We start from the raw sequence: 19,961 nt of genomic DNA, 5'->3' as shown, positions 1-19,961 counted from the left end.
AAAAATAAAAAAATAACAAGAAGGAAAACAAAAAGTACAATACAAGACAAAATTGTAACAACAACAAAAAAGAAGATGTAACAAAGCCGGTAAAATTCTATTTACATCATGAATTCTGTGACTGTGTCCTTTATGACATGGGTAGTAAGGCCCATCCACCTGCATGGCAGAGTCCCAGATTTTTTCCACTCGACACTTATTTTTGTTCTTGCTGACTGATGCTTGCTCTATTTTATTTGCCCAAAATTCACACTCAACACGGTGCGGCGTCTGTTCCCCACAATGCCATGGCGAACCCACGCGGTGCCGAGAAAAACACATCCTCCCTCCCGCGGCATGAGGCCCGCATATCGTGAGCCTGAGGCGCACTATCGACGGGAGGGTGCGACAGGCAAATCTTCCGTTAAGATGAAGTTGACAAGGGGTTCCTCTGGGTTCAATGAGAATGTGGAGTCCATACGCACGGGGTCCTTGCCACTTGCCGTTCCATTGCCTTCGTTTCCCGATGGAGGTGACGAGGGAGTCGGGATGCCACCACCTGCGACGCTGCTAAACTGCGATCCTCGGAGTACACGAGCGGAGGTCAAAGGCACGCGTAGTTCATTTGACGGGACCGACTGGCTCGGTGATAACGCCAATATGCGGTTCTTATCCTTCGAGCACCTGCCGCGCGTCGCTGCGACAATATTGTCACCGTTATCCCGCCTGTTCATTCGGCTGCTGCTTTCGTTGGCATTTTCGACGTGGGAGGACATTTTCTTCCCACTGGAACTCCTCTTCTTCGCACCGCGTCCTCTACTCTTCCGCTCCTGTGGCAGCCGCTCTTCGTAACTCACAAAGACAGACTCCCGAATATCGGCTTGCAGCGGATCCTTCGTCTTCGGTGGGTAACTGCCGCCACTGTCTGCGGAGGCGTTGTTCGATTTCTCTCGTGTCAGAAACGACATTTGTACAAGTCCCTTTGTTTCTTCTTTTTTCTTTTCTTTTTTTGCCTCTACACCAAATGCAGGTGTGATGGATCCGTTGGGCCTCAACCTAGGGGGGGAAACAAAAACAAAAACAAAAGTGTACATGAAAGAAAAGAAGTAGCCGTTGCAAGACAAATGCATACATATATACATGGATGCCATCCGACACATACATGCGGTCTCTCAACACCTCCTCTCCCGCCTCCTCCTTTCTTCTCCTTTCCCTCCCGTCTACCCTCCTCTCAGCTTCCTTCCTCTGTTTTCTACTTCTGTAAGGCCAAATAGCGATCTTCACTCTCGTCCCACAACGCCTTTCCACTGAAACAAAACCAAAACCAAAAAAATATAATAAAGAAAAATGAGAAGAGGTGTTGGGATGCAGACACTCAGACACAGGAGGAAGGCGTGAGACTCAAAGACATTGTTAAGAACGCAACGCGATATCCAATATCCAAAAATTTTAAATATTTCGAACGGTATTACTCTTTCCTCGTGTCCTTAGCACATTTAACAAGATAACCGTTCCCTTTCATTCCTTTTATTTATTTATTTATTTATTTATTTTTGTTGTTGTTGTCGTTACCTTTACTTCCAAAAGAAAACAAAAGCAAATAAGGTTGCACAAAGACACACGTATATATATATATATATATATATAAAGCACCAGAAGCAGCAAAGTCTTTTTGGACATGACGCACAACCGGATCCACGGATTTCCGGAAGAACATCCGACCAACGACTAACACAGCAGCAGCAAAAATAAAAGAAAAGGAAAAAAAAAGAAAAACAATAAATACAACAAAAACAACAACAAAAGAGGAAGTTGCAAAGTAAGCAATTTATTCATACACGTTACTCCATTCAAGTCTCGCCTCACTTCCTACTCCTCCTTTTTGTGCCTTCCACGGCATTTCACTTTCTCTTTCCCCTGTTTTGTGTCCATAACTCCCTCCCTTCCCCATCACCCTCTCATTTCTTCAATCCCACACCGTGATGATGCAGAAATTCACTCAAATTGTAGACTTTTCCCTTCAGCTCTGAGAATGCCTTCACGCGGAGAAATTTGTCGTTTGTGACAAATTCCACGGTCAACTGCTGCTGTTCCAGAAACACAGCAAAGCCCAGGATGGAATCATCTTTTGTTGAAACCTTGCGATCATAAAGCATTTCCACCTCACATCGGCGTTGTACACGTATGTTGGCACCCTTTTCAATGGCAGAGGCGATCCAGTTTCGAATTTGCCGAGCCGAAAATTTTAATTGACGGGATTCTGTCTTCCCACGGCTGCGATTCCCTTTGCCACCGTTTATCGCATCCAACTCTGCAATAACGTCAAAGGGAATGCACACAATACAGTGCTGGATCGCTTCGTCTAAAATAGAAACATTCGCCTCCAGCAAGCTAGATGTATCAAACACGACATGAAAAGCCTTACGCTGGGAGCCAGAGAGCGTGGGAATCAACGACTGTTCTCCGCGGTATTCCCCTTTAAAAGGGGTTTGGACTCCATTCTGGGTAGTGCTTTCGGGGACGATGCCATTAATGACCCTGCTTTTTTGTAATTTCCCCGACAAATTTGCGCATGGAGCAGGAGGCACCAAATTCTCACCAGTCAATCCCGACATGTGGCCTTTTGTAATGTCCATTTGTTGAAGAGGCAATGGTCTCGCTGCCACTTCGTCCTTGGCTGCACTATACTTTTCAATGTGCCGGCGTATCTCCTCCAGTCGCGACGGCAGAGAGCTACCTTGTGTGTGGACAGGCACCAATGTACTCCTCCTAGTTAGTAAGTGTCCCACGCTGGTTTGAGGAGGAGGCGCACTGTCACTCCCATTGAGACATGCCCTTAACTCTGTCAGCCTTGAAGTCCCATGGGTTTCCTGCATAAAGTTACTACCAGGTGCTGACAAGGAAAGAATACGATTCGTGCCCGTTTCCTCTTTTTCAGCCGACGGCCTTGCCTCTTCTGCTAACTGTTTTCCTCCTTTTATTCGTTCCTTCCTAGGCCTCTTCGCTAACAATGAACTTTGTGACTTCTTGGCACATAGTGGTACTTTTGCAGAGGCTGTTCCCTTACTTGAACCATGAGCTGATTCCGTGCACGCTGCAGGCATGGTATCATTTTTTGAACACATTTCGGTCTTTATACGTCTTTCCACAGTATCCTGTGGGTAAGGATGCCCATTCCTCACAATGTTAATGCAATTACTCGTGGTGGTTTCGGTGTTACTTCCATGGCTTTGAATGCGTTGGTCATCGTCGTCCAGTCCCTTTGACCCCATTTCCTCGCAGTATCGAGAGTACAGCCGCAAAAGAGCCAATGAATTCTCTAATGGTTCACTAGTACATCCACCGATATTCTGCGGCCGGCTGGGTGACGCATCCTCTCTATTTCTTCTAAGCTGCTGATTCCATTGTGGTTGTTGTTGCTGCTGCTGCGCCATGGCGGTCCCAACGTTTGGCGACCCGCGTACTGAAGTACCGATCAGACCATCGTGTCTTTTCTGCACATCGCAGCCGCAGGTAGCAGCAGCAGAAGAAGAAGGGGTGATATGACAAGGTGACGGATCTCGCTCAATCGTATGCTCTCGCAATCTCTTGCGCAGAGACTCAGAAACTTGAGTTGCTGGTGGAAGGCACCCATTCGTTTGTGAGAACGAAGAGGCGGCAGTACCACCGCAATCCTCATGTCCCTTAGCCACACGAGCGGCGAACACCTCACGTGGGGTAAACGCACTCCACTGCTGCGGTACACTTTTCCTTCGATGTGAAGAACGCGTCACACCCTTTCCCATTATATGCGACATGGATGCCAGCTTTTGCAGAGACGGCACAATTTTCACCCGTCGCCGGCCTCTCTCTCTCTCTCTCTCTCCTTCTCCCTTTTCCTTTTTTTTTTTTGCTTTTCTCCCTTTTCCCCTCTCTTCTTTCCTCCCCCCGGCTACGATGGTACAGCAAAAGGACACACACGGGGGCGGGAGAGGGAGGGATATGCGTTTCCCGCCGTGTTTCCCCAAGGCGCCAATCTAATAACTTTTTTCTTTTTTTCTTTTTTTTTTTCTTCCCCGTCTCTTTCTCTTCCTTTCCTTCTATTAAAAGACAAGAATTCCCCACCCCGTCCCCACACCCAACACACACACACAAAAAAAAAAAAAAAAAAAAAGAAAAAAAGCAGAAAAGAAAATAATTTTCTGAACAGCACTTAAACACACACACACACACACACACAAATAGCATAAAATATACGTTCCAAACACACACGATGACGCAGGGATTGACCCGCACCCGTTATATATATTCATCCTGCAGCCGTTTCATCGTGTACACACACCCGCCATTCCCTCCCTTCCACTTTCAGCATGCGTATTGAGCAAACAAACACAATCGCCAGTAAAAATAATAATAATAATAATAAAAATAAAAAAACAGAAAAAAAAAAATAACCGGCATCTCTCTCTCTCTCTCTTTTTTTTTTTTTTTTGTTGTGTATATGTGTATGTCATGAAGAGTAGCAAATAGACACAAAGATGTGTTCCTCATTGTTACAAGCCATGTCCATCACGTCTCAGCGGTCCTTCTCCTCCGCCCCTTTAAAAGGGAAGGTGGCAGGTGTCAACATATCGCCATTACTTCATCGTTTACTCTTTCCGTGGCGCCTCCGGCAACGGAGCCATCGCAAGCACGTCCCCCCGCCGTTGTGTTGCCCCCTCCACCAGAGTCCGTTTTTTTCTTCAGCTCCGCAGGCATTTTTTAGTGGGCACAACAAACAACTGCTGTCACAACAATCCCTGTGGGAAGCAAGAGGGGTCCGTCTCTAAAAAAACCTGCCAGTATCAAACGACTCGCAGGTGGGCTGCTGGAAGAACGAGCGCCCATGGCGGCCAAATGTGTTCGCCCGTTCCTGCGTCCTCGCGCATTCAACGTTTTCCCCTCCCACGCAAACTGTCGTTGCCTATTGACATCATCGCCCGCACAGCGCGGAGGGGCTGGGCGCAGAGTGGGAGAAACACACATCAACTAAAGAAAAAAAAAAGGAGCCCGTCAACATTGATAGAAATTCACCGCGTCTACACAATCCGTCCGTCAGCCATCCAGCCGTCCATCCCCAATGAATGAGGCCACACCATCAAATATCCCCTCACCGCACCCTCGTCTCGTTACTCCCGCAAAAGACACATCCACACATATGCACAAATACACACATATCCTTCAATAGCCCTACAATTACGCGAGGCAACAAACGAAAAGAACAATTATTTTAATCCACCAACACCCGAATTCACCCTCTTCCTTTCCCTCATGCCCTCACCGCCTCTCCAACGTCGCTGAGAGCTCCCCGCGGCGGTACAATGCAACAATTTCGTCATAACCACCAAGATATTTGCCGTTGTGAAACATCTGCGGCACGGTGTGTACACCTGTCCGTCCAACGACTTCCGCAAACACCTCTCGCCCGTTGGGAATGATGTTGATTTCAAGCGACACAAAGCGGTGTTTCATTTCAATTAGTAACATCTTCAGCTTTGTACAATATTCACAATATGTAGCGGAGATAAGCACAATCTGGTTGCGGCGTAACATCATATCAAGAAACTGCGGCGCCTTTGCTGGATCTAAAGCTTTGTTCATCTTCCCACCGTCACTTCTTCTTCTTCCCACCCTTCTCTCCCCCCACACACAAAAAAACAAAAAAGAATATCACGCTTCTTTCCTTCTTACTTTCTTTTGTCTCCTCACGCTACACAGCGTACTTCCTCCAATGCTACTGTTGTTTCACCAAAAAGAGATACCATAAAATAATAACAAACGCACACACACAAAAAGAAAAAAAAAAGGGAAAGTGAAAGAAGTGGAAAGAATTCAAAAACAAACAATAATAATAATAATAATAATAATAATAATAATAATAATAATACTAGAATAATCTTCTGGGCGGCTGGCCGGATCCTGAAAATAATCTATGGAAACCAAACAAATTAGGAAAAAAGGTTCGTTAGTTAATTGCTTCAATGTTTTCTTTCCATTCATTCAATATATATAGAATTCTGTGGACCACTAGCATGGTCGTTTGTCCTCAGTTGGGATTTAAATATTATTACTTACGAAGTGGCAGACTTTGGAGTCCTCCAGCCACATGACCCCACCGCAGGGTTGGAATCAAAAGGGGGTGGGTGGAATGGCAAAATAAAAACAAAAAATTATCTGGCCTCTATCGGTTCCCTGCCCCTAAAAAGTCGCGTTCTTCCCATAAGATTCATACGGTAGAGAGTATCTTAAAGAATGCATTCGTTCTATCAGGATATATACATACATTATAATTAAGTTAGCCAGCTCTCCCGCGATCATTCTTTTCACAAGCTCCTAAAAAACAACAACAACAAAAAAGAACGTGGGAATGGCAAGCCATACTGGAAGAGTCATCCGTGTCAATCTTTTCATGGCAACAGAAAAATAAATTACAATATCTACAGCCAAAGCTATAATCCACACTTCACCATAAATCGTCAAAAAAGTATATCAGTGCATACATGTATGTATGTACGTATGTGCGCAAGGGGTATATGTGATGTCAAAACGGCAGCAGAAATTACACTTTTAACCTCTTCTTTATTACTTTGGCTAGTAAGCGATTTGTAAGGAGCAAATCAATAATTTAACCTCTCCCCCAAAAAAACTCCGCGATGATTCCCCATCATCCTTCTCCTCATTTCCACTGGAAATTATCTCGCTAGTACACGTAGTCCGCGGAGGAGGTGATGGATGACGAGTCCAGACTAAAATCCTGCGACAGGGTGTTGTTGACGGAAGTAAATCCCAAAGCAGGGCTTTCATTTGGCGCCCAGCCGTTAGGCGACATGTGAGAGGACCCATGAGCATCCGTTTGCACATTCCCCACTTCTTTTTCTGCCTCAACCGTGGCGCTTGTCCCACTTTCTAGTCTTTTTCGCGGAGAGTTTCTCCCAAAGTTCTCATCGGCATTTCCAAAGGGATCAGTCGTGGTTGTTTTGATCCCCACACGCGGCGGGTGCGTCTCTTTCCTTGTGTCGGCCGTTGATGCACGGCTGCGAGGGGATGTTGCAGCGCCATTCACACCCTCTAGTACCGTTCCAGTGACGCCGCTGCCACGATGCGTCGCCCTCTTGGAATTATTCCGTTTCCGTTGATTTTCTTCTTTTTTTCCCCCATCTTGCGGTTCCAGCGTTTGATCCTGTGACTTCATTTCGTCAGGCCCGTAGGCGGAGCTTCTGCTCAGACTTTCTCGTGAATGCCGATGCCGTTTTTCCTTCAGGATGGGCAATCTTGATTCCACGAGTGGAGGCGACACCGCCTTCTTCTCAACCAGCCCCTCCCGCGCCTTCGACTTTTCTTCCAACGGCACCGGCGTGGAATGAGAGGGAGGCGTCTCCAGGTGCACGCGTTGCAGCGGTGTCGTGGCGTCTTCGCCTGCAGTGTTTTCTACTTCATTGCCCTCCTGCACCGCATACATTTCTTGTCCATTTGCCTCCTTTTCTTCCCTACGCGGAGCATCGTTACCATCGTTGTCATCCTTTTCATTAACGTTACTCTTTTCCATTGATGCTGAAACAACGGCCATCATCGCCGATTTCTTTTCCTCGCGGTGCCGCGAAATCCTGCTCCTTTTCTTTTCTTTTCCAACTTCCCCCGCCTTTTCTTCTCGCCCCTGCTGTTTCCTTTCACGCTTGCGTTTCCTGCGTGCATCCGCCAATTCCTCTTTGCCACCCCTCTGCTCCTCTGGTGATTTTTTTCTTTTCCCCACCGCCGGCCCGCCGTTCTGCAAGTCACCACCCGATAAGCCCCATTGTAAGTCGTCATGTCGCACCACCTCGTAGCTTCCACCAGCCTCCACGAGAAAGCACCCTAACGGTTGTCCAGCGTGTTCGCACACCTGCAGCTGCCGCTGCCGCCTCCCAGAGGAAATGACTCCATCCGCATCGGTGTTATCCGAAATATCCGCATGATTCTCCTCTCCCTGGATATGTTTCACAAGCACGTAATCCATACTTCCCAGCAGCACTCTTAAGTTCACTACGCCCGTCGATATGGCTGGCTGCCCGCTAAACGTGATGTTTATTAAGGGCGGTGGTGGAAGATTCAGTTGCATTGTTGATGCCTTAAGCTTGAATCGCTTATACAAACCTCCAGTAACAACATAATCATCAACAACAATAAAGGCAATATTGATAGTATTAACAACAGTAGTAGCGGTAGACAAAGCGGCCATCAACGGTTAAATCATGAGCAAGAGCAAAAACAAACAAACAAACAAACAAGAAATGTGAAGTAATAAAACAAACAAAAGTGAACGTGCAAACAGATAAAGGGATGCCAATGATACGTATATATATAAAAGACACATTGAACTCACACTTTACTTTTTTTCCTTTTCTTTTTTTTTTTTCCTCTCTCCTTCATCAGACAAGATAACTCAAAGAGCAATACTCTTTAACCAGACATATTACACACAATAAATAATATAATATACGTATTATACGTATAAACAACAAAAAAACAACAACTACAATACAACACACACACGCACACACACACAAAGAGAAAGGAAGAGAGAGAGAGACAGACTCTCATTTTTTTCTTTACTCATTGGACAAAGAGTCTTCAATGCGGGACATTTGCGTCTGCCGACGGCTCATACAGCAGACGAACGGCGAAAGCAGGCATCCAAAAAAGGTATACCTGGGGTGGATCGGTATATCATCGTCAGAGTCATCCCCTAGAGGCTCACCATGAGGAATCGTCGTCGCGCGAACTTCTCCAGTACGTAGCGCGGGATGCACTGCTACTTTACCCAGCATATCAGATTGAACTTCGGTTTCTTCAGCCTCAACCCGTAACGACGATGCTGTCTCCTCTGCCAACAAAACACCACTCCTCACGTTCAACTGCGTTAATTCACAGCCCCCAGTCAGAAGAATTCCATCTAACTTCGCATCATTTACACGTGACACGGCAGTTGCACATGCACTGCCTTCATCAGATACACCTAAACCGGCATCCAAAGACATTCCGCTAGGAGAGACTGCAGCGAGCGCCTCAACAGAATTCACGCTCTTTGGATCCAACGCACCCACCCGTAAAGGCCACGAAGCAATCGAATCTCTCTTCTCGCGTAATCCAAGCACATTCTCACCTCCATAAAAACCACAAGCGCCCCACACAAAATGAACACTCTGCGCTGCTGCCAGGACAGCACTGCGCTCGGCTTCCTCCGCGTGCGATATGACATCACGGTCCTGCTGCTCTCTCCGACTCAAGGCCTCTGCACCAGCAATGGCCGTCGCACCTCTGTGCGCAGCTTCCAGGACAGCACTGCGCTCGGCTTCCTCCGCGTGCGATATGACATCACGGTCCTGCTGCTCTCTCCGACTCAAGGCCTCTGCACCAGCAATGGCCGTCGCACCTCTGTGCGCTGCTGCCAGGACAGCACTGCGCTCGGCTTCCTCCGCGTGCGATATGACATCACGGTCCTGCTGCTCTCTCCGACTCAAGGCCTCTGCACCAGCAATGGCCGTCGCACCTCTGTGCACTGCTGCCAGGACAGCAGTGCGCTCGGCTTCCTCCGCGTGCGATATGACATCACGGTCCTGCTGCTCTCTCCGACTCAAGGCCTCTGCACCAGCAATGGCCGTCGCACCTCTGTGCACTGCTGCCAGGACAGCACTGCGCTCGGCTTCCTCCGCGTGCGATATGACATCACGGTCCTGCTGCTCTCTCCGATTCAAGGCCTCTGCACCAGCAATGGCCGTCACACCTCTGTGCACTGCTGCCAGGACAGCACTGCGCTCGGCTTCCTCCGCGTGCGATATGACATCACGGTCCTGCTGCTCTCTCCGACTCAAGGCCTCTGCACCAGCAATGGCCGTCGCACCTCTGTGCGCTGCTGCCAGGACAGCACTGCGCTCGGCTTCCTCCGCGTGCGATATGACATCACGGTCCTGCTGCTCTCTCCGACTCAAGGCCTCTGCACCAGCAATGGCCGTCGCACCTCTGTGCACTGCTGCCAGGACAGCACTGCGCTCGGCTTCCTCCGCGTGCGATATGACATCACGGTCCTGCTGCTCTCTCCGACTCAAGGCCTCTGCACCAGCAATGGCCGTCGCACCTCTGTGCACTGCTGCCAGGACAGCACTGCGCTCGGCTTCCTCCGCGTGCGATATGACATCACGGTCCTGCTGCTCTCTCCGACTCAAGGCCTCTGCACCAGCAATGGCCGTCGCACCTCTGTGCACTGCTGCCAGGACAGCACTGCGCTCGGCTTCCTCCGCGTGCGATATGACATCACGGTCCTGCTGCTCTCTCCGATTCAAGGCCTCTGCACCAGCAATGGCCGTCACACCTCTGTGCACTGCTGCCAGGACAGCACTGCGCTCGGCTTCCTCCGCGTGCGATATGACATCACGGTCCTGCTGCTCTCTCCGACTCAATGCCTCTGCAGCAGCAATGGCCGTCGCACCTCTGTGCGCTGCTGCCAGGACAGCACTGCGCTCGGCTTCCTCCGCGTGCGATATGACATCACGGTCCTGCCACCTCGCGTTTGCAAATGATTTGTCTTGTTGTGGGTTGCTGGTCTCTGTTGTGTTTATACCTAGTGTGTGTTTAGTGCTACTGATCAAGTGGTTGTTGTGTAGGGTGTTAGACTTTAATAACGGCATATGTGTGTTACCCATACTTTGTGATATGTCGTTGAGATTCTCATTTTGTTTTCTCTTTTCCGTGTTTGTTGTGAGGGCTGGGCTGTGTGTTAAATTGGCATTTTCTCCTGCATTTCTTGTATGAGCTTTACTGTGACTTTGTAACTTTTGTTGTATAACATACTGGCGAAATTCCTCTAATGTCGAAAGTTTGGGTTCTTGTTTTTTTTCAGTAGACTCACCTTCGTGTTCCCAATTTGTTCTTTCTGGTTCATCCTCCATAGGGCGCGCGTGCTCTTTTTTCACATGGGAGTCATGTATGTTTTGAGGAATTGTGGACGATGATGCCATGGCTAGCTGATTTCCTACGTGTGGATTATCGTCATATTGACGATTTGGCTGCGTGTATCTTACATCCGGTACGGATGGCAATGGAGTGGGATCAGTGCCCATGTGTGGCTGTGGCTCTTGACGGCGTGCATGCTGGTCTGCATAAAAGCGTGCAATGATTTCTTCTTCTTCCTCTTCTTCTGCAGCGTGATCCTGTTGAACAGCGTGCCGCCTAAGGGGTGCAACGGTATGAGGCGTATTCCGGGCACTTTGCAAAGTGTCACGCGCGGTTTTGGTCGCCGTCGGGCAGACGCTGCTTGATTCCTCCTCTCCTCCCTCCGGGCTGTGCTGCAACTTCGATGCATTGAATTGCTCCAGCAGACTCCGCTTTCCTTCTGACACCAACATCAACTCCCAGTCTTCCACCGTGTCGTGGTCATGCAGAAATTCGTCTGTGTGAAATGACGCCATCCCGCTACGCTGTACGTGTTTATCGAGATGCCACCGTGTCAGAGGGGCCGCGGAGTCCCTCACGCCGCCACGCGCCGATTGGGGTTCACTAAGGCACTCGTCTAGTCTACACACATCCAATTTTCTACTTTCGTCGGCTTCCGACAACTTAAACGGGACGCGATCATCGCGATGAAACGTGTCGGGCCGTGAATTGGACCAATCCTGCGGTGGGCGGCGGTTCATAGCCTGTTTCCACGTGACACGGGAGGAACGCTTCGAGGCCCATGTCACCTCGCTTGGGCACTCGGGCGGCGCGTGGCGCGTCATTGACGTGTTGCGAGGCGACAGACGACTTCTGTTGCGGCCGCTCTCGCTCACGGAGATGCGATATTCGTCGCCGCGGAGGTGACTCTCACGCGTGTCACTGCGAAACAGACGCACCGATGACTTGTCCGCATGCGATGCCATTAGACACGACGGTGGGCAATGTAAATGTTTATTAACTCCCCCTCCTTGCCGTTACGTATTCTATTATTATTATTATTATTATTTTTTGTTGTTGTTAAATTCCCCTCCCCTTTCTTTTTTTTTGTTTTCTCATCCAAATTTATGCCTTTTTGTTTGCCTTCCGCCCCTCCCCCCCCCAAAAAAAAAACAAAAAGCCGTGATTCGTGCGTGCAAAGTCTCCCGCCTCCTCCTTCTATTCCCTACTCCGCCCAAAAGAAATAAAAGAGCAAAAGAGACAAAGAACTCGGAAACGGCAGCAAAAAAAAAAAAAAAAAAAAAAAAACGAAAAAAACCCGACAACCGATTGCCACGGCTTCTCTCCCCCTCTCTTTCTTTCTTTCTGAATGACCCGTCCCCTTCTCTTCCCACACGAACGCGGCTGCAAGAATAAACGCATACAGACACACACACACAAAAAAAAAAAATGAGTGGACCTCCTTCAGTGACATAAAAAATGCCAGCACACGGTGCAGGACTATTTAATGAGCAACAGAAGAAAAAACAAAAAACAAAAAAAAAACACAAAAAGGAGGGAGGGAGGGAGAGGGGGGGGGAGAAGGAGAAGTAGAAGAAGTTCAGACTCACCAATCAAACCACATGCCTACACAATCGAGTTTCCCCGTTTCTTCGTCTCCATTGAAAAATAACCCCGCGCCACACCTCTTCTTCCCTGCCCTGAGGCGCACAGAGAGAGGGATGAGGGAGAGTGGCGGAAGCGACAGCGACTTCCCCTTCCGACCACCACCACCACCGTCCTTTTTTTTTTTTTTTTTTTTTCCTCCTCTCCCCCCTTCACTGTGAGCAACGCGGCTACAATAATACCAATAATAATAATAATAATAAACTAAAAAATTTCACAAGAAAAAACAAAAACAAAAGAAAAGCATAATAATCAAACAAAGCGCATAATTTACACTTTTGTTGTTGTTTCAATTCTTCAAAATTTTTTTTTTTTTTTTTTTTTCCTTCTTCTTCTCCTTCTTCTTTCTCTCCCCTTTTTTGATTACATGGACGCAAAAGTGCAAATCTCTAAATGAACTCTCCCTCTCCCTCTCTCTCTCTCTTTCTTTCTTTTCCATCCGTACATGCTCATTAATATATAGTCTTGTGCGCAAGAGACATATATACATATATATATATATATATATATATATATATATATATATATGTAGCAAAAAAAAAATCTTCTTTTTTTTTCTTTTTTTTCTTTTTCTTTTTTCCTTCCCCCCCCTCTCCCTTTCTCCCCTTTTCTATTGACTTTGTTTGTCTTTCATTTACATCCATAAATAAGTGAGCAATACACGCATAGAAATACAAATATATTAAATATATAAATATATTAAATATTATATTTAAATAAATAAACACATATAAATATATTTATATTGCAATGCAAGTTATATAAAAATAGTAATTATATACATAATATATATGGATATATATATATATAGATCTACGTACTTATAAAATATATATGGATATGGCTATGGATATGGATATTTATATAGGAATATAAATGGGGGTGGGGGGATTATTAAAAAGAAAAGACACAAACAAACAAACACACACACAAAAAAAGGAAACAAAAATATAACAAACGAAACAAACCAACAAAAAAAGGAGAGAGAAAAAAAAAAAAAAGTATAATTAAAAAGAAAAGAAAAGAAAAGAAAAGAAAAGAAAAAAACCGTCACGCAGAAACACACACACACACACACAGAAAAACACACAAAATACATACATACAAGTAGTACACCAACTCCATGCGAGGACCTTTTTTTTTTTTTTTTGTTTGTTTGTTTGTTTTTTCTTCTTCTTCTTTCCTTTCGTTCCTCTTCATTTAGTTGTTGTTGTTTTTCTTGACGACAACTAAAATTCCACCCCGTGTTATAAATTACGGTTGGAGGAAAGAAAAGAAAAAAAAAAAAAAAAAGCAGACATCCATCAAGAAACTAAACGGCCGCACACCTCTTTAAATCCGTATTTGATGTAAGTGCAATTATTTGTGTATGTAATTATAAAGAGCACATGATCCTCCGTAATGTTCAGCAATAAAAAAAAAAAAAGAAAAAAAAAATTATTTTATTTTATTTTATTTTTTTTTCTTCCGTTCCATCCTCCCCACGCCACCCCACTTGTTTTTTTTTTTTTTTTTTTTGTTTTCGTCTTGTCTCCCTTCTGTGTGTTTCTCTGGGAAAGAGGGGCGGCTGGCAGGAATGTGTGCGATGACACGCATCGTGCCCACGGAAAGAAGAGGAGGGGAGGAGAATGAAGAGACAAAAACAAAACAAAACAAAAAAAGTAAAAACAAGAGAAGAGAAAAAAAAAGAAAAAAAGAAAAAAAGAAAATCATATTGTCGTATTCCAACTGCGTGAATGGGACGCGTACCCACTCTTCTCTCAGCATCCACACAAACACAAAGACACACACACACACACACACACACACAGACAGACAGACAGACACACACCCTCCACGCCCTTGTAATATATATAAATATATATATTGCTGCCTTTTTTCTCCCCTCTCTCTCTCTCTCCCGCTTCGTTTCGCTCATCTTCCCTATCCCCCATGCAGACTGCGCAGGTGGGGGCGGTCGGTAAACAATAGCGGTGGCAGGGCGGTGACTAACAAAATCAAAAACACAGGCACACGCAAAAAAACAAAAAAAAAACGAAAAAACAAAAGACAAAACATAAAAGGACCTCAGCAGCATGGAAAAGATGCACAAGGTAACGGGCAGACAGCCCTCCCCTCAAATACAGACAATATATACGCAGCCGTTTATGTCGAAGAAATGGAGAGGTCCAAATCCTCTTCCCGCTCAGCGCTGTTTTCCCCGGCATGTGATGCATCCGCCGAGGCGTCGTCTGCGTCTAGGGGGCAAATTTCCTCAACGGCTCTTATTACCATCTCCATCCACTCGACATCCCACGTCACGGGGTGGTGAAGCACTTCCTCTGCGGTCATACGCCTTCGTGGGTCACGACAGAACAGATTCTCCAACAACTCCACAAGACTCTCCGGGAGCTCGGCCTTATCAGATCCCAAAAATGTTTTGTTATTGGTGGTTATGTACGTTATGGCCCTTGAGCTGTCACACGTCATGCTACTCAGTAATTTGCTTTCAAAACTCTCATTCCTAATAGAAGAACTCATTTTTTCCTTTGGCGAAGTTGAAGCCACTAGACGACGTTGCACAGAACCCTCACATTGTTTGCCACGGGCGTCATTATAGGCGTTTTTCATGGCCCCTAATATCATTTGCGCCGTTGTTGTACCAAAGTGGTGTTGTAGCTTCCCACCCTTGTGGTTGGCTACTGTGATGGGTAGACTTCCATCTTTGGGAATGGAGGTGTATAACTCAACCAGCGCGGGAAAGTGTAGTCCTTGAAGATGACCGAGACGTAATCCAATCACTTCTGCCAATAGACATCCAAAGGACCACATATCACATGGTCTTCCATATGGTTCACCTAACAAAACCTCAGGTGACATATATGCCAGCGTTCCTTTCATGTTAACAAGGGGTTTCGTAGCGCATTCCTCAGCGGCGGAACCAAAGTCACCAATCTTTGCCACACCACCACTAAAAAGAATATTGCATGGCTTAATGTCGCGATGCACTATACCTTGTGAATGCAGGTAGGCAATACCACTAGCGACATCACGCAAAAGAAGAACTATTTCTCTTGCAGTAAGGGGTTCTGGAATTTTGCCAAACTCATCATGATTGGTATCCGGTCTTTCCCCTATCGTCCCAACAGGTTGAACCGGAAAGGATGCGCCATTTGACAAACGTGGTAGAGGCGGTTTATTCATTTGATTGCTTTCCGTGGCCGGAAACCCCCGATGCAGGCGTTGATCCAATGTCCCATCGCACAACTCCATAAATATGCAGTATGCGTTGTCCTCCATAGAGGAATGGGAGAAACTGACTATGTTTGGGTGATCCATATGGCTCATAATCGACACCTCTCGGTTCAGCTGCTCCAGAAAACGATGACTGGCTCCATTGAGAAATAAACGCTTCATCGCCAAACGTCCACGCGAGACAAAAAGATACACCTCGTAAACATCGCCAAAGGCACCACCACCAATTTGGCGAACAATCTGATAACTTTTACGCCATCGAATTTGTACCATCTCATTCTTTAGCCGACGCTGCCGTATATAATGGCTCACATTCTGACCAATGGTAAAATTCGTAAAGATTTCCCCAATTTCTTGCATGCGTAGAACCGCCTCTTCGCGAGTTCCTGGCGGAACTGGGAGACTGTACGCATCGTCCGTCAATAAGTATAATATCGTCGTCTGTTTTACCGTCTCAGAGGCAATGAGGTCACGAATATCCGGAGTCACCAGTTTCTCTGACCACTCAACAAACAACACATCAAAGGCGTTCATTCCAATACTCAGATAACGTTTCATGACTACCGGATCGGAAACGACTGTCGCTGAGTGTCCTCTACCCCACAAACTCTGCAGGAAATCCTGTCGATGCTCTTTCATGTACAAGAACACGTGAAGGTATCGCTTATAACTACCGCCAAGTTTACCTCCAAGGGGACTGTTACAAGAAGTGCTTGTCGCCATGGCGTCACTCCCACTGCGGGCCCAAGATTTACCAAACATATTATCCACCCGTGCCAAAGCAGAAACAGAAGGCCATTCGTTAGGCGGTGTTTGGTTGACATCATATCCGGACTTTGAATCCTGTGCTATCCCCAATGTTGGCGGGTGCCCATTAGGATCCGTCGTTTTGGATTGACCATCACCAAATACTTGAGGCAAACGCGTCACACTCCCCGACGAGGATCCGGATAACTCTTCAAAAGGTTGCACTAAAGGAATACCAAAAAATCCCGCAATGCTGCTGTTGTAATCTCCTTTAAGTCCAGGATCAGCCTTTAAATTCGACGGAGCACTTAAGGCACCTTCTTCTGTTCTCCATGTAGATCCAAATTTGGTTCTGCGCACGGCTTCACTAAAGGCCTCCTCGGCTGCTGCGTAATGGTGTAAATGAATCATCTGTCCGCTTGACTGCGCTGCCGCATCCTCCGTCAGGGCATTTGTGGCGGTCACACCAAACAATGAAAGTCCTCTGAGTGTAGAGAGTTGCAATGTCCCGGCCTCCTCCATGAGTGCCAGACGTTCTTGCGTGGTGTATGGGAAACGCAATGTACATCCATTTGCTGTAAGGTGAATAGTGGCGTCACAAACACGCAGATACTCCAATAGGTTCGCTGAGAGAATAGAACTAATCCCAATATCATTTGTGGCATGCCCTCGACTCCCATTATCACTTGGGGAAAAATCAAGTGACGATGAGGAGTTTTCATCATCCCCACGTCGAAGACCAACTTTCATGAGAGGTACATTTTCCAATGCCTTCAGTTCAAGAAGAATAAACATATTTTCAGCATCCACACGGCAGTTGACACGTTTATATCGCTTCAAAACACGATTAACAAATATCATGAGGGCAACAAAATTAATTAGAAAATTCTCTGGCACACGCGACGTGAGTTCCACCCCACAAACAGCAATCAAACTATTCAACTTTTCACGGAGCTGCTGCGCTGTAACGTAATCCACAGCATGGCCTCGCTCAGCTGAAATAGGTGACGGATACTCCTTCAGGGTGGAACGCCGCTTTCTTCGTCGATGCCCTGTCGCTGCCGTCCTTACACGACGGCTACGTGGCAAACTGGCATGGGATTCACAATCATCCTCCGCGCCATCCTTCATGAGTGATCCACAGACATTTAAAATGCTGACCGTGCCAGAACTTGTTGTTGAGGGGCGTTTTTGTAAATGGGTACTGAACGCATGACCCATTGGAGAATTATCCATGAGTGTTATATGCGGCTCAAACTCCTCTCGAGAAACCGTGTCGCCAATAAGCTTACGAGAAATTTCCCTCGGTTCACCGTTGACCTCACGAATAAAAAGTAACACCAAGTACTTTTTATCCATAGAAGCTGAAGAAGAAAACTGGCCTGGCTCACAAAAAGAGGATGGTAAAGCGACGTTGTTGCTACTCATGGCATAGACTTCAAAGCAAAATGATTTCTGCAGCAATTGCAATGTGAGCAGCTCCTCTAACCCACTTTCAAAGAGGCAACGCATGTCCTCCACTTTTTCCATATGACGCTTTTCAGAATGGCTCCGTTCTTTACTTGGAGGTGCTGGTACAAGAACAAGACGCCCATGAGGTTTTCCACGCGACTTCTGCGGTAATGCCGGGAGTGAAGTCACTTTACCTCCACCCCTAACACGATTCTTATGCGACGATCGTTTCAAGTTGCGGTGCAATTCAAAAAGATTTTTAAAATCTTTTCCAGCAAGATCAACCATCCAGCGATATTGAAGCAGTTCAAGTGCAGAGATGCTACAGTAAACAATAGGATACAATTCTTGGGTATCCCCAGGCTTGAAACTTCCACGCAAAGCTACAGTATGGGGAACATATTCCACAATAATCAAAGGGCAGACGCAATCCTGTACATTTTCTGTTATATGACGACAAATATTTGCGCTGCGATCTTCGTGCAAACATGGGGAGAAATCCTTATATTTATCGGCAACACCACTTGGGGCATCGGTGAAGAGCATCTGAATCTCCCGTTCTGCCTGCATGCATCGATAGCGAATTGAACAATCCTTGTCACTAGTCCCATCATCATCAATGTCCACATCTTTACCCAATCCAAGCGATGATAGCTGCATCTCTTCTTCACTCTCCACTATGTCGGCAACAGCAGTTTTGGACCCGTGACCTTCATGCAAACTCACCAAGGAAGCACCGAATGCCCGGTAACGGCTGGAATGATCGCGTTGGTACTCTTCCAGGATTCCTCCTTCATAAGTTCCACCACACAACGTCCCTCCATATCCCTCATAAAGCCAAGGTAAGGAGGGAGGTGATGTCGGTCGGGGGTCCTTTTCAAATTTAATCGAGCTTTGCGAAGCTAAAGTCATGCCATTTTCATTATCATCGCTATCCTCTTCGTCGTCCACATGATCGGCATCGGAGGTGTTTCGACCAGTCGACCGCAGAGACACGGCCCCTTGCATGAAGAGTGCCTGTAAGACCGCAGCATAGGCAAGGTTGGAGGTTGTGGTGGAGTGTATGACGAGAAACACAAATCCCAACCCCAGTCCCACAAGAAACTGAATAGCAGAAAAAAGCATAAAAAGTGAATTCCCGTCGACATATGAGGGAATCACAGCGGTACGGTTGACTTCCAAAAACATACTGAGGCTTGCGCCCCGCATCGCGTGGAGCCCAAATAAAATTTGAACCACCGGAAGACCAATTATTAAACTGAAGGCTGCCATCATACAACGTAACCCGGTGGTAGACAAAATAGCATTCACATTAAATCCTAACCGCCTAATTAGCCCAAGAAAATGACCTGCTGTGTGGCACATCCTATAACTGTTATGCCAGTTCGTACCGAGTGTCGTTTCACGGATGTGAACTCCTTCTACATCAGTTGCTGCCTTCCTAATGGCCACTACAGCCGAATTATCTGTAGAAATCAATTTTTCATCACTGCGCAGCTTCAATATCACTTCCTCCAATTTGGCAATGACGTTGTCCAGCGCTTCTATTAGTTCGGACAGGCGAGTTTCAAAGGCGTCATCAGAAATAAAAATTTCAGCACACGCCTCCCATCTACGCAGAACGGCAAGCAACTGCTCGGACAGTTGACTATCTTCCCCGGTCGTCTCAAACGATCCCGTATACAGACTATGGAGTCGTCGCATTGCGAACACCACACGTCCCTTAAAGAACATGATGCCTTTAAAGAAATCCTGCGGCGAGAGCACAGTGGCGACAAAGTTTCCATTTCTACGCGCCATTATTTGCTGCATGGAGATCATGGGACGCTGAACGCAGTGAGATTCCACCGTTGCCGCAAGAAGACGCAACCCTTGCACATCAAAAAACAGTGTGGTGAGGCTGTCCATGATGGCATCACGCCGCAATGAAGTGAACGCAGGGGCAGTGACATAAGTGTTGG

The 19,961-nt window shown here is 46.6% G+C and overlaps 6 protein-coding genes across 6 annotated transcripts, besides 41 other annotated features; all 6 read right to left on the bottom strand.

Annotated features, from left to right (window-relative positions):
- Positions 1 to 70: part of a sequence feature (T-rich) that runs on past the window's edge.
- Positions 1 to 9,177: part of a sequence feature (heterozygous, Esmeraldo-like haplotype) that runs on past the window's edge.
- On the bottom strand, positions 369 to 1,139 carry Tc00.1047053511431.54 (uncharacterized protein; the record flags this gene model as incomplete). Its single annotated transcript, XM_808324.1, has 1 exon — positions 369 to 1,139. The coding sequence occupies one exon, from the start codon at positions 1,137 to 1,139 to the stop codon at positions 369 to 371; it is 771 nt and encodes a 256-aa protein (XP_813417.1).
- Positions 1,046 to 1,065: a microsatellite.
- Positions 1,159 to 1,239: a sequence feature (GA-rich).
- Positions 1,506 to 1,532: a microsatellite.
- Positions 1,603 to 1,626: a microsatellite.
- Positions 1,702 to 1,790: a sequence feature (T-rich).
- Tc00.1047053511431.50 (hypothetical protein, conserved) lies at positions 1,938 to 3,776 on the bottom strand (the record flags this gene model as incomplete). Its single annotated transcript, XM_808321.1, has 1 exon — positions 1,938 to 3,776. The coding sequence occupies one exon, from the start codon at positions 3,774 to 3,776 to the stop codon at positions 1,938 to 1,940; it is 1,839 nt and encodes a 612-aa protein (XP_813414.1).
- Positions 3,824 to 3,853: a microsatellite.
- Positions 4,004 to 4,032: a microsatellite.
- Positions 4,112 to 4,153: a microsatellite.
- Positions 4,176 to 4,198: a microsatellite.
- Positions 4,361 to 4,390: a microsatellite.
- On the bottom strand, positions 5,275 to 5,598 carry Tc00.1047053511431.40 (glutaredoxin, putative; the record flags this gene model as incomplete). The annotated part of the gene is made up of 1 exon (XM_808320.1): positions 5,275 to 5,598. The coding sequence occupies one exon, from the start codon at positions 5,596 to 5,598 to the stop codon at positions 5,275 to 5,277; it is 324 nt and encodes a 107-aa protein (XP_813413.1).
- Positions 5,839 to 5,884: a microsatellite.
- Positions 5,889 to 6,332: a mobile genetic element.
- Tc00.1047053511431.30 (hypothetical protein, conserved) lies at positions 6,698 to 8,212 on the bottom strand (the record flags this gene model as incomplete). The annotated part of the gene is made up of 1 exon (XM_808319.1): positions 6,698 to 8,212. The coding sequence occupies one exon, from the start codon at positions 8,210 to 8,212 to the stop codon at positions 6,698 to 6,700; it is 1,515 nt and encodes a 504-aa protein (XP_813412.1).
- Positions 8,240 to 8,261: a microsatellite.
- Positions 8,517 to 8,539: a microsatellite.
- Tc00.1047053511431.20 (hypothetical protein, conserved) lies at positions 8,583 to 11,888 on the bottom strand (the record flags this gene model as incomplete). The annotated part of the gene is made up of 1 exon (XM_808318.1): positions 8,583 to 11,888. One exon carries the CDS (start codon positions 11,886 to 11,888, stop codon positions 8,583 to 8,585), a length of 3,306 nt encoding a protein of 1,101 aa, XP_813411.1.
- Positions 9,178 to 10,530: a sequence feature (areas merged during assembly that could not be assigned to a particular haplotype. This can correspond to areas where the two haplotypes were merged or to regions with more than two copies in the genome that were merged during assembly.).
- Positions 10,531 to 19,961: a sequence feature (heterozygous, Esmeraldo-like haplotype).
- Positions 11,950 to 11,971: a microsatellite.
- Positions 12,186 to 12,219: a microsatellite.
- Positions 12,416 to 12,455: a sequence feature (T-rich).
- Positions 12,456 to 12,501: a sequence feature (CT-rich).
- Positions 12,684 to 12,704: a microsatellite.
- Positions 12,742 to 12,770: a microsatellite.
- Positions 12,871 to 12,914: a sequence feature (A-rich).
- Positions 12,966 to 12,999: a microsatellite.
- Positions 13,048 to 13,098: a microsatellite.
- Positions 13,113 to 13,146: a microsatellite.
- Positions 13,225 to 13,434: a microsatellite.
- Positions 13,477 to 13,546: a microsatellite.
- Positions 13,540 to 13,614: a sequence feature (T-rich).
- Positions 13,628 to 13,658: a microsatellite.
- Positions 13,702 to 13,754: a sequence feature (A-rich).
- Positions 13,835 to 13,860: a microsatellite.
- Positions 13,981 to 14,004: a microsatellite.
- Positions 14,005 to 14,031: a microsatellite.
- Positions 14,066 to 14,090: a microsatellite.
- Positions 14,206 to 14,276: a sequence feature (T-rich).
- Positions 14,336 to 14,398: a microsatellite.
- Positions 14,413 to 14,435: a sequence feature (AT_rich).
- Positions 14,558 to 14,628: a sequence feature (T-rich).
- Tc00.1047053511431.10 (protein kinase, putative) lies at positions 14,713 to 19,961 on the bottom strand (the record flags this gene model as incomplete). Its single annotated transcript, XM_808317.1, has 1 exon — positions 14,713 to 19,961. A coding segment is annotated over one exon (5,249 nt), but the record flags the coding sequence as incomplete, so codon positions are not given.

The sequence above is a fragment of the Trypanosoma cruzi genome, genomic scaffold, assembly GCF_000209065.1.
Source record: "Trypanosoma cruzi strain CL Brener 1047053517117 genomic scaffold, whole genome shotgun sequence".
Classification (NCBI taxonomy): Eukaryota; Euglenozoa; class Kinetoplastea; order Trypanosomatida; family Trypanosomatidae; genus Trypanosoma; species Trypanosoma cruzi.
The sequence above is the reverse complement of the archived record's forward strand: the minus strand, read 5'-3'. Positions and strand labels throughout refer to the sequence as shown.